The following is a 15213-nucleotide window of genomic DNA, read 5'->3' as shown; positions in this document are numbered from 1 at the left end:
CATGTCACATGTTCTGAACATGATAAGGAACATCTAATATGTCTCGCACAATGTTCTATTGGAGAGCATGCTGGAGACATGTTGCATGTACCATTCTGGAACATATAATATGTCTCACACAATGTCTCATTGGAGAATGTCCTGCAGACTTGCTGCATGTTTCATTCTGGAACATTTATCATTTTGCTACTATATTCTGGGCTTATCTCTTGATGCAATATGCTCTGTATAATAAGGATTTCCCATGGCCAAACACATTACATTTCTGGCTGCCGTTAATCTTCAGAACATTGTGAGAAGATGTTAAGTGCTCCTACTCCAAACATACAAGATGTCCTGACCACCAAGAACATCTGCAGTACATGTATGATACATACTAAAATTATACTAAAATTATACATGTGCTGCAAATGTTCTTGGTGCCCAGGACATCTTGTATGTTTGGAGTAGGAGCACTTAACATCTTCTCACAATGTTCTGAAGATTAACGGCAGCCAGAAATGTAATGTGTTTGGCCATGGGAAATCCTTATTATACAGAGCATATTGCATCAAGAGATAAGCCCAGAATATAGTAGCAAAATGATAAATGTTCCAGAATGAAACATGCAGCAAGTCTGCAGGACATTCTCCAATGAGACATTGTGTGAGACATATTATATGTTCCAGAATGGTACATGCAACATGTTTCCAGCATGCTCTCCAATGGAACATTGTGCGAGACATATTAGATGTTCCTTACCATGTTCAGAACATGTGACATGTCCAAAAACGTAATCTGTTTCTTGGATGTTCAGACACTGTTCCAAGGCAGAACATCCACTTTTGCCCCCAGTGATTAATATTCTGAGCACGAGTGACGAGAGCGAATCTGCCTTCGTCTGTCCCATCGCTGCTGGCATAATCACCGTGTTCAAGCACCTCATTAATGTCTAGACCTAGTATGAAGAAACTCGCAGCGAGTCAGAGGACTTGCAGCTGGCTAGACGTACCTCCCGTAACATTATAGAGAGCTTGGAACACCGAGTGCAATGTACAATGACTACCTGCCCCTGTGACTTCAAGTTTCTTGAAAAAGAAGATCGTAGTTGAACATTTCGACATCTACTTCCGTCCAGGTTCGCCTCTAGTACGAAGTAATACTGAGGATCACACGAACAGAAATGGGCGTTTCAGAAGGTAAGGTGGTGGGTAGAGGCCATACAAAATCAGAACACAACCAGCCACATTCTCCGTCGTCCACTAGAGCATTCTACGCTTCCCCGCGCGAGTACTAGACTCCGCAACAGGTTCAAGTTCACTTGGTGGTGGTGCGTCGTGGTTGGGCATCACATACAGCCCGTCTTGACTCTCGTTCAGGATGATGCGGACAGTGTCGCCCTCGTGGATAGTCTCCTCAAGCAGACGTTGGGAGAGAGGATTGAGGAGCTCTCTCTGGATTACACGAGCTAATGGCCGTGCTCCGTATTCGCGCGAGATGCCAATCTTGATGAGCCAGGTTTTCGCCTTCCTGTCGATATTCAAGCGCAGCCTCTTAATACCCTCACGTTGCTGGAGGTCTGAAAGGTGCTTCTCCAGGATTTGCTCCATCACTGACTGCGTCATCGTACGCTACCAGTTAAACATCAGTCAGGCAGTCTCGCATCTGACATATCTGTGCCACTCACAAACATGATAATCTCTTCGATACGGTTGAGGAACTCAACAGGGAATCGGATCTCCTTAAAGCGGTCCATGACTTTCTTGCGCGTGGCATCGGATATCTCCCCCTTCTCAGCACTCAGGAGGTCGGCACCTACGTTGGATGTCATGATGATCACAGTGTTACTGGAGCGGTTACGAGAATTTAGATATGGGTGCAAGACAGACGTTCCTATCACTGCCACCCACCGGAAGTCTACCAATCTGCCCTGTCCATCGGTAAGTCGTCCTTCGTCCAGGACTTGGAGGAACAAGGTCAAAAACTCCGGGCACGTCTTCTCAATTCTGCAAAGAAATTATTCAGTAGTGGTAAATAGAGTGAGAAGGGGTTGAAACTAACTCGTCAAGAAGTACGATGCAGTATGGCGTCCTTCTGACGAATTCCGTGAGCTGACCACCCTGGTCATAGCCTACGTATCCAGGTGGCGACCCGATCTGCATAAGAGCATGTACACTGATCAGTCATTCGTAGATCAACCTCGAGGTGTTCTGAGGAGATCACTGACCAAGCGGGAAGTTGAATGACTTTGCGAGTATTCACTGCCGTCTATCCTTACCATCGAGGACGATTGGCCGAACAACTCTTGAGCAAGCTGTGACACGCACTGTTAACGCCGATCTACTGCTATCACCTATGATGCGGAGACGTACCACTTTTGAAAGCAGCGTCTTCCCCGTCCCCGACGGGCCTGTGAAGAGTAACGAAGCTATAGGGCGATTTGTGTTGCCAAGCCCAGTCCGAGAGACCTGTATCGCATGTGTTACGGCTTTTACCGCCTCTGGTTGACCGACAACCTGTTGCATCGGCAATGAGACACGCTCCTTCAGTCCGCACAAGACAAAACACGAACCTGCTGACTTAAGGCGGACTCGAGGTTTAACAGGCGGCTCTTGTCCGTCGCAAGCAGCCGCGAGACTGGGATCTTGGTCGCCTTCTCTACGATCGCCGCGATGCTCTCGGGCGTGATAATGTCTGGAGACGTGCGTGATATAATGTGACGGCTGCTACCAACGAGGTCAGGCGTGTCGTCGACTACGTTTGGTCCCTGGTGTTCTAAGCGGACCAGCCCATCGCGCAGCTTCTGCAGAGTCGACTCGAGCTTCAGGATCTTCGACGTGTCCTGTCGCTGCTCGCTGGAAGCACGGGTCAAAGGTGGGTAGTGGGTGATCATAGTAAGCGCACCTTCGCGCGAAAAGCACTTCGCGCTTTTTGTCCTGGATCGCACTCCGTTGGATGCTGATCTTCTTCCACCATGCTCGGACGGCCTCCTGCTGCTGGAGGAGCCGGCCCATCTTGAGATCCAGCTTCTTCTTGGTTTCGAGCGCGTTAGCTAAAGCGACGTCATCGTCCGGATGGTTATCTCGCTATCAATCATTATGAGTGGGAGCGAGCCTGCTGGGGGACGTAGAGAAATCACCTCGAGCGCTTTGATGTGAGCGGCGACGTGGAGCATATCTTGTTGTAAGGTATCGATGGCTTCCGGCTTCATGTCCTGCGCGATTCGTGCGGAGGCGCACGCTTCATCCATCAGGTCGACCGCAGAGTCTGGCAATCTATAGAGGCAAACAGTCAGTCGATCTGCTGCTCGGCACCGTTTCAGAGCTCAAAAGTGTACCGTCTGGCAGTGAGGAATCGGTGGGCAAGGTTAACAGCCGTGACAATCGCTTGGTCCATAATCCAGACCCGATGGTGCTGCTCGTACCGCTCGCGGATCCCACGGAGGATAGTAACGGCCTCCTCGGTCGTTGGCTCGCTCACGATGACCTGAAGTCTCAGCATTAGCCACGAGCTACCAAAATATTTAACGGATATCCTACGGGGGCAAATCGGCGCTCAAGCGCGCCGTCCTTCTCGATATGCTCCCGGTATTCGGCCAGCGTGGTCGCGCCGATGCACCGGAACTGCCCCCGCGCCAGCGCGGGTTTGAGCAGGTTCGCAGCATCCCTGTACGAGAGACGAGATGAAAAAGCTAGGCTATGGCTGCAGAGAACGGGCTCACATTCCGGAGCTTTGTCCGCCTGGGTTCTTCCCGACGGTGATGAGGTGGAGCTCGTCGATAAACAGGATGGCGGGTGTTTGGCTCTCCTGCGAACGAGTGACATCTGTGGCAGGTACGGACGGACATCAATGAGCATAAGGAATCCATCGTATAGTCTTAGTCGGCAGCGCACCTTCGATAATACCTTTGACACGCTTCCAAGAAAAGCGTGAGTACGACCCAGATAGGGATAGAGGAAGGGAACAGTCATTACCTGTTCGTACTCTCCTTTCCCTGCACCCGCGAACACTGCACCAAGGTCAAGACTATAGATAGTTCCCTTCAGGTTCTGTGGTACTTGACCGAACGCAGTTCTGTAGGCTAGCCCCTCCGCGACCGCTGTCTTTCCCACACCAGGTTCGCCTATATTGTCGTTGGCCGATTAGATCTGGTGCAGAATGTAAAGGGGATATGCACTTACCAATGAGGACCGCAGAGTTCTTAGTGCTGTTGCAGAGAACTGATCGTACAGCAGCACTATGCAAGCAGAAGACGACTGACTTACCGACGGCATAAAATCTGAATAACTCTACGAATTTCTTCATCCTATGACGAATGATAAGGGGGAAGAATTTGCGAGTGGAATTGACATCTCTTACACGTCCAACAATTTCGTTCAGTTTGCCATCGCGTGCCAAGGCGGTCATGTCTGTGGAGTATCTGCATCGCACATTCCCATGGTCGGCTCGATCTTGGTTAAAAAAATGACAATACGTACTTCGCCAGGTACGGAAACTGGTCGTCCTCCCTCTCTGTGACTTTTGTGGTGCGGCGGTTGCGGAGCTCTTTCTGGAACTCGGATTGAGTGATATGCTGCGTCTCTAGCAGCCTCAGCACGTCAGAGTCATCGGATAGACCAAGTAGCAGGTGATACGGGGACACGAAGTCGTCGCCCTAACGCGAGAGAGGGATGTCAGATCCAACACGTGGAGAAATCTTCTGAAGCCTGACCAGGTTCTTCTTGTGGTTTCGTGCACGAGTTATTACGTCGACTAGGGCGTCGCTTGCAACTGTTGTGGGCGGCGGGGCGGGAGCTTGGAGGTTGGTTACGCTTGGCGAGGGCGAGTGGCGACCGCGGCTTCGATCTCCGCGGAATAATCGACCAATCTAAGTACAGAATAGTCAGACACGAAAGCTTCTTCGGACACGAAGGCAACTCACTCTTGATGGTTCCTTCGCGCCGGGTGGCGGAGTAGGCGGTGCGAGTAAGGGAGTGTTACGAGGGGCGCTGACGATGAACTTCTTGACATCTTGCGCGAGTTGAAGCTATTACGGGCGTGAGGTCAGGTAGTCCGGGATTAGACGATCGACTCACAGGATTACCGTCAAGCTCGCTGACTACAGCCCATAGCAATGGCGGAGGTTCGGGCACAGAGAGCATGTTGATATTATCCAGGTCCGGAGCCTTGCCGCATAGCAGAACGAGCATCATGTGTACCGGCTTTACTGTAGAAGAACTTCAGCGCAGGTCGGCAGAACTGGCGTACTAACTCTAACCTTCGCTGCTATGGACTTTCACTGCGACGTCCGTGGACTTGGGCAGGACGTCGAGTGCGTTGGCGGTGAAGTCATTCTGACCAAGACCATCTGAGTGAGTATCCGAAGGCATGTATGCTCAAAGCGCGTCGAGACGGGTTGAGGACCACAGGTGTTGGAGATAGGTACTTAACCAATAGCCGACGTTCCGACGCCTGTGCTGAGAGTTCGCGAACCGATACAACAATGTGTATTCCAGGAGTTGGCGTGTCTGAGGTCCTGGACAACATGAACGGCGTCTCTGAGCGCCCAAACTGCGCAGCATTTACTCAGTCTTAACACCCCCCCCCCGAGGAAACTGGTAGGCTGTCCGCCCGAGCATCGCTGACGCCCTTTCAAGCTGCCTGGTTTCCGAAAAGCGGGTTTCCAAGAGCGATATCTATCAAGCTTTCTGAGCAGTCTGAGAGTATGCGACCCTGCGCAGCGCCTACACGCCCTGGTAACACAACGGAAAGTCAGCAGATAAGGTACGCTTGCCTTTTACAGCTTGGCGGGGAATCGGAGTTTCGCGCCACAGACGCGTTCTGCTTTCCTCTTTGCGCTCGTTGCTTGTCTTGATAATGGAAAACACTATTCACTCGTGGAGACTGCTCGAGGCTAAGTATCACTGGAAGCTCTGCCCCGTCTGGTTATCGGATAGCTACTTCCTTTCTCTCTGTGAGCAGGTACAGCAGCACCAGTTCAACCTCGGAAAAATTAACGTTAGCCCAGCACCACAATATGCCTCGTTCTGAGTCCGACCCTGTACAAAGTACACGAGAGAAGCGTCCCAGCGCTGTGCATAACACAGCATCGCGGGACTTTGTACACCGCAAAAAGACCAACGCAAAGGTTCCGGGGTCTCAGGTTCTGGCGTAAGCTGCATGTCCTTAGCGCTGCCAGCAAGGTGTGCTATCGATTGTGATAGATTCCCGAAACTGTATTGCATTCCAGCGCTCTAGGACGTACATCGCCGTGACAGGGGAGATTGCAAGGCGATGCGGCCTGCCTGCGTTCGACCACCAACACGCGTCGCGAACCACGTGTTACGCGTTAAGGCAATACACGCACTGGCCGAACGCATTGCCGGCGCCTTCAGGCCATCTCCATTTCCTCCATCAACCATATAACCGCTTGTGTGCACACTACCGTACTGTAATTCTCTCTCGGCTCGCCCGGACCCTCCAAGTTGCTTGAACCACCCTCATCCCATCTTCGACACAATGATTCCCCAATCATGCCCGCTACCGTCTGCTACCTCTGAGGGTTCCTTACCCCCTCAGAAGGAGAACGACAAGCTCAAGGCCTTCAACCTGATGTACCCAGGGCAAATCCAGATTTTTGTCAAAACCATGAACGACATGTCCATATCCATTATCCTGCACCCCACTGTCAAAGTCGTCTCCATGAAGGGAAAGATCGAGGAGACGCTGCACATCCCAGCCGCCGACCAGCGTCTGCTGTACAGCGGGCAGGAGCTCGAGGACGACCGCACCCTCGAAGACTACACGCTCGAGAGCAAGAGCACTATCGTGATAGGTAAAGTGCTCAGATGTTCCCTTGAAAAAGAATACAACGCTGATGGCGTGTTGTAGCTACCCACAGTGGAAAGCTGTACGCGCAGCCACTGCAGAGCACGGAGACGGAGACGAAGACGAGCACTGCATCGTCTACGGCGGAAGTGCAGATTTTCGTGCGCAACCTGAACGGGAAAAGCATGGCTATCATGATCTCCCCCTCAGACACGGCGAAGACTCTCATGGATAAGGTCCAGGAGAAGACCGGCATTCCTCCCGAGGAGCAGCGCCTGCTCTACGGCGGGAAGCAGCTCGTACCGGAGCGCATCCTCTCCGATTACAATATTCAGAAGGAGAGCACGCTGCATCTTGGTACGTCTCCATTCGCTCGATACCGCGTATGGGCGCTGAATCCGGTCTCGTATCAGTTCTGCGTTTGCGTGGAGGTACTTCCCACGAGAGGTGGTAGACTGGCCACCAGACATCGCTTGATAACAGCATTCGAGTTCCACTATACTCCATTCATGCCATGGCAGGTTCCGCTCAGTTCCACGCCATTCGCACACGTATACATACCCTCACCATCTCGGAAATTACTCGCTATACTGTACTGTAGCAACACGTCGCATTGCATATCGATCTGGCATCTCTCCCGGTTGACGCTGAATGCTCGTCATGACCTTCTTAAAAATCGAAGAAACGTTGCTTACGCCTTGCCACAGCACGTACGCAAGAAATAGATTGCACAGTACCGAACAATGAGAGCAAATCAGGGCGGGCGCTTGAATCGGTCCAGGGCAGATGGTTTCTCGCTCTCTGCCGAGCCGTGAGCGGCCGCCTTGGCCCGGCGTATCTCCTCGCGCTGCTTCTCGAGCTTCGCGCGAACTGCGATCTGTCATGATGGAATGGATGAGCAGACCGGACACAGTAAGGACCGGAGCACGTACTGCACGAGGATCGATGACATTTTTCCGCTGCTTGCGCAGGTACCTGTGCGGGGAGGGACACCGAATCAGCACACAATGTGCGGAAGACACAGGGAGAAGGGGAAAGGCAGTACCTCTTCAAGCTCTTGTTCTTACCGCGCATCTTTTTCTTCTCCTTCTCCTCGCGCTTGGGCTTTGGCGCACCTTCAGCTTCTGCATCATCTGAATCGTGGTCATTGGCCTCTGTCTCGTCGGCCTTACCCTGCACACGCAAGCGCTCCAGTCTGGGCAGCCGCGCGAACGGGATGTCGACCTTCCCGTCGACCGCGGTGACCAATTTCGGGGGCGGGGCCAGGCTGCCAATAAACTCGGGATTAAGAGCGATCATGTCTGGTTGGATCTGCGAACAACGATTTACTTAGATTGGCACTCTGATGTTGATAGCAAAAAAAATAAACCTTGTCTAACAAGCCTTTCACTTCCCTCTCCCGACGGGCCCGCTTGTTCTCGAACGGATCTGCCTCGGCGCTGTCGAAATTCGGCTCTCCAGCGCCAGGAACCAAGATGCTTGACAGGCCCGCGGAGTGCCCAACCGTGAGCACATCGTGGAACGGGCAGAATCGAACAGAGATAAGAGGGCGGTGAGGGATGGGATGCGTAAGGTACAGCGGGGGTGACACAGTTGCAGCAAACGGCGACTGAATTGATGGTTTCGTGTAGACCTGAACAGCACAAGAGTTAGTACACCACAATATGGCTCGTGCCACGATGGCTTACATTAACGCTACCTCCAGTGGCTACCGCTAGTGCGCCCTTCTGGCTCCACTCTACTGCAGCAGTCCCGCCTCGCGCAGTCCACTGGCGTACCGCACCCTTCCAGTTCCGGCAGTCCCACACCTTCACCATCCCGTCCTGACCTGCAGTCGCCATGTATCTGCCGCCCGTGCTCGGATCCACGCTGACGCTGACAACGGGGCCGAGGTGAGCGAGTAAGCGGACAGCGGGATGTGGCAGGTTGGGCGTCCACAGGGTGACTGTACCGTTTTGGTGCCCGAGGTGGATCAAAGCGTTGTGGATGTTCTGCGTCATGGCCGTGCACGCGCCAAGTTTGGTGCGATGCTCGACTACGAGTTGGCCGGTCGACGTGTCTTGGTACTTCAGGTACCCTGCATTGCCCTGGACATCAAGATTTTTAGAAACCCTGGCAATGAAATGTCACGCGACACGTAGGAGCGTATACGCACAACACTCGCGAGTAGCCAGTGAAAGGGAAGGAATTCCAATCTTGTCGGCTCGATATGTGACTTCAGTCGATGGAGTTCTACCCCATCTCGATCGTAAATGAATACATACTTTTGCTGGGCTACGGCAAAATGTGAATGGTCATGTAAAAAACTAAAAAGATGCTCTTCGAATAAATATCCGCAATTTTTCACTATGAGATGAGACGATACTGACGTGATGTCTCGACAGGTCTCTTGCAACTGAAGTTCGGAATGCAGAGTTCCTGTTTTCCAGTCGAAGGTGGCTACGTGACCCTTGGAACCGACGACAGCAAGGTGTCTGTGGAACAAGACATTATGGCCGAGTTCAAGAGCTGGTTCTGAAGCTAACATGCATAACATCAAATAGCACGACGCCGCAAATGCACGGAATATGGAGGATAATTGAGGAGACAAACTCAAATCAGAAACGTACCTTCCGTTACGGGTATATCTTGAGCGATATGGACCACCATCGAGCGTCCACTCTTTTCGTCCCTGGGCTGCTTCCTGCCCTGCAGCGCTGACCACCTCGTCTTGTCCCACTCTCCACGTCTTCTCCATCTCCCCCTCCACCTCCATCAACCCTGCTTCCTCTGTTAATAGTAGCTCCGCATCCTTCAGCAACACCTTCGCACGTGCGGCGTGCGCGGACTGCCGCGTTAGCTGAGTGCGAAGCTTCTGATTTTGTATGTGAGAATATTTTGGTACGTGATCTGGGGTTGGTGACGTCGGACGTAGCGATTTTGGCAGAGAGGTATGTTGGTTGACCGAATTCAACGTGAAATCGCTTGAGGGGCCTGCCTTAGATGCGGTACTGGCCTTCTTTCGTAAAGCCTCTGTGTGGATCTTTCTCCGTTTCGCCACCGGTTGAATAGCGTCCGCCTTCGCGATTAACGAGTCCATCGTAAGTGAGATCAAGGTAGCCGAGCCCGAGCTGCCAGGTAGTATATCGTTCGCCGAAACTATCGACAGAGCAGTAACCGGGCAACGGATGTCCCACTAAGCCACAGTCCCCTGAGCTTGAATCTGTCTAGCGGCTCTAATAAGTGATAAGCAAGAACTAGATAGAATCTAGTGCTTCATCGAGGAGGGGTCCTATGTACAGTACTTCACGAATTTTCTTTAGGCAGTCACGTGAGATAGACACCGATCGAGCATGATCGAGATAACCTCTTCAAGAGTTGCAGCCACAACGTTAAGTTTGCTTCGACTCCTCGGATCGCTCCTCCTCGATCCTTCTACAACCATGTGAGTATGAGGAAAATAAACTATCAACTGTTTTGATTGACTGTATCAAGGCCTCCCAAAGGTTTTAGGAGGAAAGGTACCGCCCACAACAGCGATGATTCTCCCACTCCTCCGGTACCTGTAAGTGGATATGTTCATTCTGCAAAGCAGCAACTGACCATCTACAAGTCATTAGCAGAGCAGTTCTCATATATGAATGAACCACGCCCATTCAAGAATCCCGACTATGTGAAGACCCCCAATCGGAGAGCCAAGACCTTGAAAATTCTGCTGGCTCAAGAGCGCGAGCGAGATCGTTTAGATAGAGAGAGGAGACGGCAAGAGAAAGAAGATAATATGGATGTGGACGGAGAACCGAGCAATGCCACTCTGGAAGAGGATATACCCACATGTGTGTTCTCCGTTTTACTTCTTTGGTTTTCCTGAACACATGCTCTTAGATGCTTCTATTGAGGCACCACCTTCTGTTCTACCACAGAGGCGCTATTGCGATATCACAGGGTTGGAGGTGAGTCACGAGTACTGCTGTGCTTACCATTGTCTTGAACCGAGGATGTTCAGGGACCGTACACGGACCCGGCAACTGGTCTGCGATACCACGACAAGAGTATCTATGAGCTAATCAAGGGACTGGTGAGTACTGCCGAGAATTACTAGATGGGCATCAAGCTCATACCTACGTGTATAGAGTGCCACCGCTGCAAACGAATACCTTTCTGCGCGTGGGGTGAACCCAGTTGTGAAGTAGTACAGGATGTTTAATATGTTTTCGTGTGATGGGTGACTCCGCTCGCTTCCGTGTTTTATCAAAAAGTCTGTAAGGCATGTATAATCCGGTGACTCTCTTCCGAACCAGGTTGAAAGAGATCGCGTAAATCTCACAACGTGTACCAGGATTCAGGCTGCCGTATACTTCACCTTCCATAGCAAGAATGCCTTGTTCCGAAATACTCTCATGCTTGATGGCTGCTCTGGGATCTTGCGCCTCTATCGTCTCACAACGATCTTTCCTCCTTTCCACTGGAGTCCTGTCACCCTGTGTGGTCTTCCCGTCCTCCTTTTGCATCTACTTCTACAGTCAGACGTACGTCATTGACGGCGATTCATACGGGCTTGGTATTCACACTAGGTCGAACACGTGGGAGTCGATTGCCGCCCAGATAACTCCCTTCCACGCTGGGAACACGTCCTGGGCCAACACTTGCTGGTCCCCAATGGAGGAATCGGTGCCTTGCATACCGCGATCACCCAACCAGTCAAGCGACGATGACAACTTAATCCGGTCACAGGTGTGGTTACTCTGTCTTCTGCGGACATGCTCATATCACTTGGTCATCGCCTCCACTTTGTTTGTCCTGTGTTTGCAGATTTGTTCCACTCGCGCATATCTTTCTGCTGATCGCTTGACATGTCACTGGATGATCACAGCAGCGGACGCTTTCTCTGGGACAAGTTCATAGACTTGCTCCCTCTCGTCCGTTATATCCCAGCTGAGGCGGCTGTTTCTGAGGCTAGCGTGGCTGGCGTTGATGGTTGGGTGAAATCCGATCTCAAAGGCGTTCTTCTGGAGGATCACAACTCTAGATGTTACCTCTGTTTGGACGATTTCCAGCAGCCAAGGAGGAGGTCATCGTTGAAGTTGGAACTGTTGGACGATGGTGAGCCCGAACCGCTGAAGCAGTGCCTATGTGGCCATGTGTTCCATGTACGTTTAGTTCTTTGGCTATGTATAATTACGGACTGAGCAAAATCATTCTACCTTGTAGAGATATTGTATAGATCATTGGATGCATGAGAACGACTCGTGCTTCTTGTGCAGGAAAATCTTATATCCTCCTGAAGGTTATGAGGAGGATGGTGACTGGGCTATTTTGTTCAATGTCGTTCGTGACGAAGCCGGAACCATCAAAAGGGCTGTTAATGTGGACCTTTTGCACATATTCCAGTTTAAATGGTGCCCGTCGAATTTCTTGGAGGCTACAGTCCATTTCTAATCTTCTAAGCTCACAAATGTGGTGTGAGCAGGGAATTGTTTTCTGTACGTGGCCCAGATTACGTACGATTTTCACCGACGGGGGACTACCTTGCAGTTGCTTGCTGGCAGCACGGGGCGGTGGTTATCGACACTGCAACTGGGTCTCAGATCTGGTAAAGCCATAATAAATTATTTCTCTGTGAAGACTGATTTCGTGTCTGCATGTCGGTTTCCTGATCTAATTTTGTGCTGCATTATCTTCGGTATCATGGCGTGCCACATCGTAGTGTACTAGGTGATCGTGGTTTATCTTCTATGTGCCTCAACGGAGATAGACTGGCACTGATCACAGGAGATGGTCGTGGTCGCATCAATGTGAGTGACGAGATATGATCTTGACGATATACTTACTGGTCATCTTATTGGGGACTTACTGGTCATCTTATTGGGGGCTTACTGGTCTGTGCTATCGGATTCGTGGTCGCTTCATAGATCTGGAACCTTGCGGACCGACGGATTATGAATACCCTCTTAGGGCACAGCGACACATTGCAAGGACTCGAAGTGTCACAAGATGGGAACACTCTTTTCTCTGTGGCAGACGATGAGTCTTTACGTATTTGGGAGCTGCCTGATGGGAACATGGTCAAGATCAGTAGTACAGTCGTAGTAGCCATGACACTACGAGTACTGACTTACTTGCAGTTAGGATCGGCGGCAAACCAACCTCACTCGCTCTTGTGCCAGACGAACACCTTATCGCAGTATCCTTTGCGTCAAGTGGGGCAGTACAACTATGGGACAGTGAAATTGGCATACTGCTAAAATACCTCGACGCCCACGGGTCGTGTGTAAACAGTGTTGCCTTTACACCTGACGGCAAGGGGTTCCTCACAGGAAGTGATGACCACTTGCTCAAACTTTGGGACTTGGCCACTATACTTGATCAACAAGAGCCCCCTGTCAGGTCGATTGATGATGCAGAATGGCCCGTCGGGGCCGAAAGTGTCGTCGATTCAACGAAGACCTTCACTGGACACACTGTATGATGATTAGTCATTAACGATGGATCACTATCCGAACCCACCAGCAGGATAACATCTCTGCGGTTGCAGTATCTTATGATGGACGTTGGGTATTGACGGGATCCACCGACCACGAGGTGCATTTGTGGGACATCGAGACAACAGCGGTGCAATGTCTGCTGGTTGGCGAGGCTAGTGGTAGGTTCTTCAGAAGTTCTCATATTCGCTCTGAGGCTGGCTCTGACTGTTGCATCCCACAAGTAACATCTGTCAGCTTCTGCGTCAAAGGCGATGTTTTCAGTACGTGCTGTTCTGATGGGAGTGTCCAAATCTGTACGTCTGCGCAATGTTCACATTCCACAATATTCCTCACTTCCTTCGGCCGGCTGTTATCACAAGCCAGCCCGAGACCCTCCCAGCCTTGCACGACTCAATAATTGTCTGATGTTTTCCCGATTGGTCCCAGGTGGTCCCACTACCTCCGTGGACCAAAGTGCATCTCATCCCTCGTCCAGAAGGTCAGCTGTACGGGTCGCACAGCTAGTCAGAAACTCCTTTGACATACTATCCTCGTGGCAACTTACAGATTTTTATTTCCCGGTGTCCCTAGAGACGGTTAGAGCAGCCGATCCTTTGCAGAAACTCAGCATCGTGTTGAATAGATAGGACACATCCATTTTTCTCGTACCTGAAATCAACATATGGGCCTTGCAAATACACTCTAGCAATAAGTAGAGAACATCCCATCCACTGGGGACCGTTCGTTCTCATTAATCTCAACGCGCTACCACGCGGCCACGTGATATCGAGCGCTGAAAAACGCGCCGCTAACTTGCGTTCAAATATCTTCTGCTCCTGCCCTTGCGCTTAGTAGTTACATAGCGTGGAAAGCTCTATCGGTCGGCATGATGATATCCTGGATAACGACAATCGTCGAGCGTATGCAACTTGTGTCCCCGGTCCACGCGTTCTTACGTTAGTTCTGTGTCAAGGAGCGCTACGGCATAGTCGCGTCCCTAGGGAATTTGTCATCTGGATTCTATGCGACACAAGCGCCTTCACTGCGAACTAGCTTCTCTGTGATACGAAATCCCGTTTCTCATATTGTCGGACTCTCCGAGGCTGACCTACAATTCACAGACCACGCACGTACCCGTCCTACTGAACCTCATCATTTGGCGACATGGATGACGAGCATAGCAGTGAAAAATTACTGCTCAACACCATGATAGACCTTCTTCCTCTTGTTCGTTATGTTCCAGCTGCGGAGGCTGATTCCAATGGTTTCGCACTGGGCGACGGGGATTGGGTAGACTCTGATCTCAAGGATGTTCGTCTAGAGGAACACAACTCTAGATGCTATTTCTGTTTAGAAGATTTTGAACCGCCGGAGACAAAGTCGTCGCAAACATTGGTACAGTCACGGTCGGATGGTGCAGATCATGAACCACTCAGACAGTATCTCTGTGGTCACGTCTTTCACGTATGTTCACTTTCTTCTTTAAGTGTTCTCACTGATCACACAACGTGTTATTGTAGAAATACTGCGCGGATAGGTGGATGCACGATAACCTGAAATGTTTCTTGTGCAAAGCGGACTTGTATCTTCCTGAAGCTACCGAAGAGCGCCCAGATTGGTCTGCACTGTTCAAACTTGTCCGTGGACAGGATCGTATTATCCGTAGGACCGTCAATGTGGACCTTCTACAAACGTTCCAATATTCATGGTACATGCAGTGATTGCTCTGACTGTGACGTCCACTCATTGAAGTTTCTACGGTCGGAAATATTGCAATCGACAGGCAACCTGGTATCATTGGTCCCGATTGTGTACGGTTCTCTCCAAGAGGTCGTTATCTTGCTGTGGGCTGTTGGTTCCATTCAATCAGGGTGATTGAAACTACGTGGACATCACGACCTTGGTACGTTCTATCTTACTTCTAACCAGACTGCATATTCACACGATGGTGATGGTCTCGGCGTCCGACTTCTTGCTGTGGTAT

General features: G+C 51.0%; 6 protein-coding genes across 6 annotated transcripts; 4 read left to right on the top strand and 2 right to left on the bottom strand.

Moving 5' to 3' along the window:
- Positions 1 to 1241: 1241 nt before the first annotated feature.
- On the bottom strand, positions 1242 to 5348 carry SCP_0605180 (Heat shock protein; the record flags this gene model as incomplete). The annotated part of the gene is made up of 22 exons (XM_027759651.1): positions 1242 to 1610; positions 1667 to 1826; positions 1890 to 1985; positions 2041 to 2135; positions 2207 to 2293; positions 2352 to 2495; positions 2552 to 2834; positions 2884 to 3065; positions 3119 to 3254; positions 3317 to 3465; positions 3519 to 3645; positions 3701 to 3803; positions 3873 to 3894; positions 3954 to 4102; positions 4161 to 4186; positions 4245 to 4285; positions 4339 to 4399; positions 4458 to 4633; positions 4691 to 4846; positions 4901 to 5005; positions 5055 to 5185; positions 5237 to 5348. The coding sequence occupies 22 exons, from the start codon at positions 5346 to 5348 to the stop codon at positions 1242 to 1244; spliced, it is 2910 nt and encodes a 969-aa protein (XP_027615452.1).
- A 1129-nt stretch (positions 5349 to 6477) lies between these two features.
- Positions 6478 to 7240, top strand: SCP_0605170 (Polyubiquitin; the record flags this gene model as incomplete). The annotated part of the gene is made up of 3 exons (XM_027759650.1): positions 6478 to 6793; positions 6850 to 7143; positions 7200 to 7240. 3 exons carry the CDS (start codon positions 6478 to 6480, stop codon positions 7238 to 7240), a joined length of 651 nt encoding a protein of 216 aa, XP_027615451.1.
- A 300-nt stretch (positions 7241 to 7540) lies between these two features.
- On the bottom strand, positions 7541 to 9865 carry SCP_0605160 (Probable U3 small nucleolar RNA-associated protein; the record flags this gene model as incomplete). Its single annotated transcript, XM_027759649.1, has 8 exons — positions 7541 to 7663; positions 7719 to 7761; positions 7832 to 8097; positions 8156 to 8419; positions 8475 to 8873; positions 8942 to 9092; positions 9156 to 9260; positions 9396 to 9865. 8 exons carry the CDS (start codon positions 9863 to 9865, stop codon positions 7541 to 7543), a joined length of 1821 nt encoding a protein of 606 aa, XP_027615450.1.
- Positions 9866 to 10118: 253 nt separating this feature from the next.
- Positions 10119 to 10958, top strand: SCP_0605150 (Chromatin-remodeling complex subunit ies6; the record flags this gene model as incomplete). The annotated part of the gene is made up of 6 exons (XM_027759648.1): positions 10119 to 10210; positions 10261 to 10330; positions 10379 to 10601; positions 10651 to 10718; positions 10772 to 10843; positions 10899 to 10958. 6 exons carry the CDS (start codon positions 10119 to 10121, stop codon positions 10956 to 10958), a joined length of 585 nt encoding a protein of 194 aa, XP_027615449.1.
- A 660-nt stretch (positions 10959 to 11618) lies between these two features.
- Positions 11619 to 13830, top strand: SCP_0605140 (hypothetical protein; the record flags this gene model as incomplete). Its single annotated transcript, XM_027759647.1, has 12 exons — positions 11619 to 11915; positions 11977 to 12164; positions 12214 to 12248; positions 12301 to 12358; positions 12473 to 12560; positions 12678 to 12840; positions 12895 to 12973; positions 13045 to 13228; positions 13279 to 13408; positions 13472 to 13543; positions 13614 to 13728; positions 13797 to 13830. The coding sequence occupies 12 exons, from the start codon at positions 11619 to 11621 to the stop codon at positions 13828 to 13830; spliced, it is 1443 nt and encodes a 480-aa protein (XP_027615448.1).
- Positions 13831 to 14435: 605 nt separating this feature from the next.
- On the top strand, positions 14436 to 14950 carry SCP_0605130 (hypothetical protein; the record flags this gene model as incomplete). The annotated part of the gene is made up of 2 exons (XM_027759646.1): positions 14436 to 14693; positions 14750 to 14950. The coding sequence occupies 2 exons, from the start codon at positions 14436 to 14438 to the stop codon at positions 14948 to 14950; spliced, it is 459 nt and encodes a 152-aa protein (XP_027615447.1).
- Positions 14951 to 15213: the final 263 nt, after the last annotated feature.

This window comes from Sparassis crispa, assembly GCF_003851025.1.
Source record: "Sparassis crispa DNA, contig_000005F, whole genome shotgun sequence".
Taxonomy (NCBI): domain Eukaryota; kingdom Fungi; phylum Basidiomycota; class Agaricomycetes; order Polyporales; family Sparassidaceae; genus Sparassis; species Sparassis crispa.
This window is presented reverse-complemented; position numbering and strand designations above follow the sequence as displayed.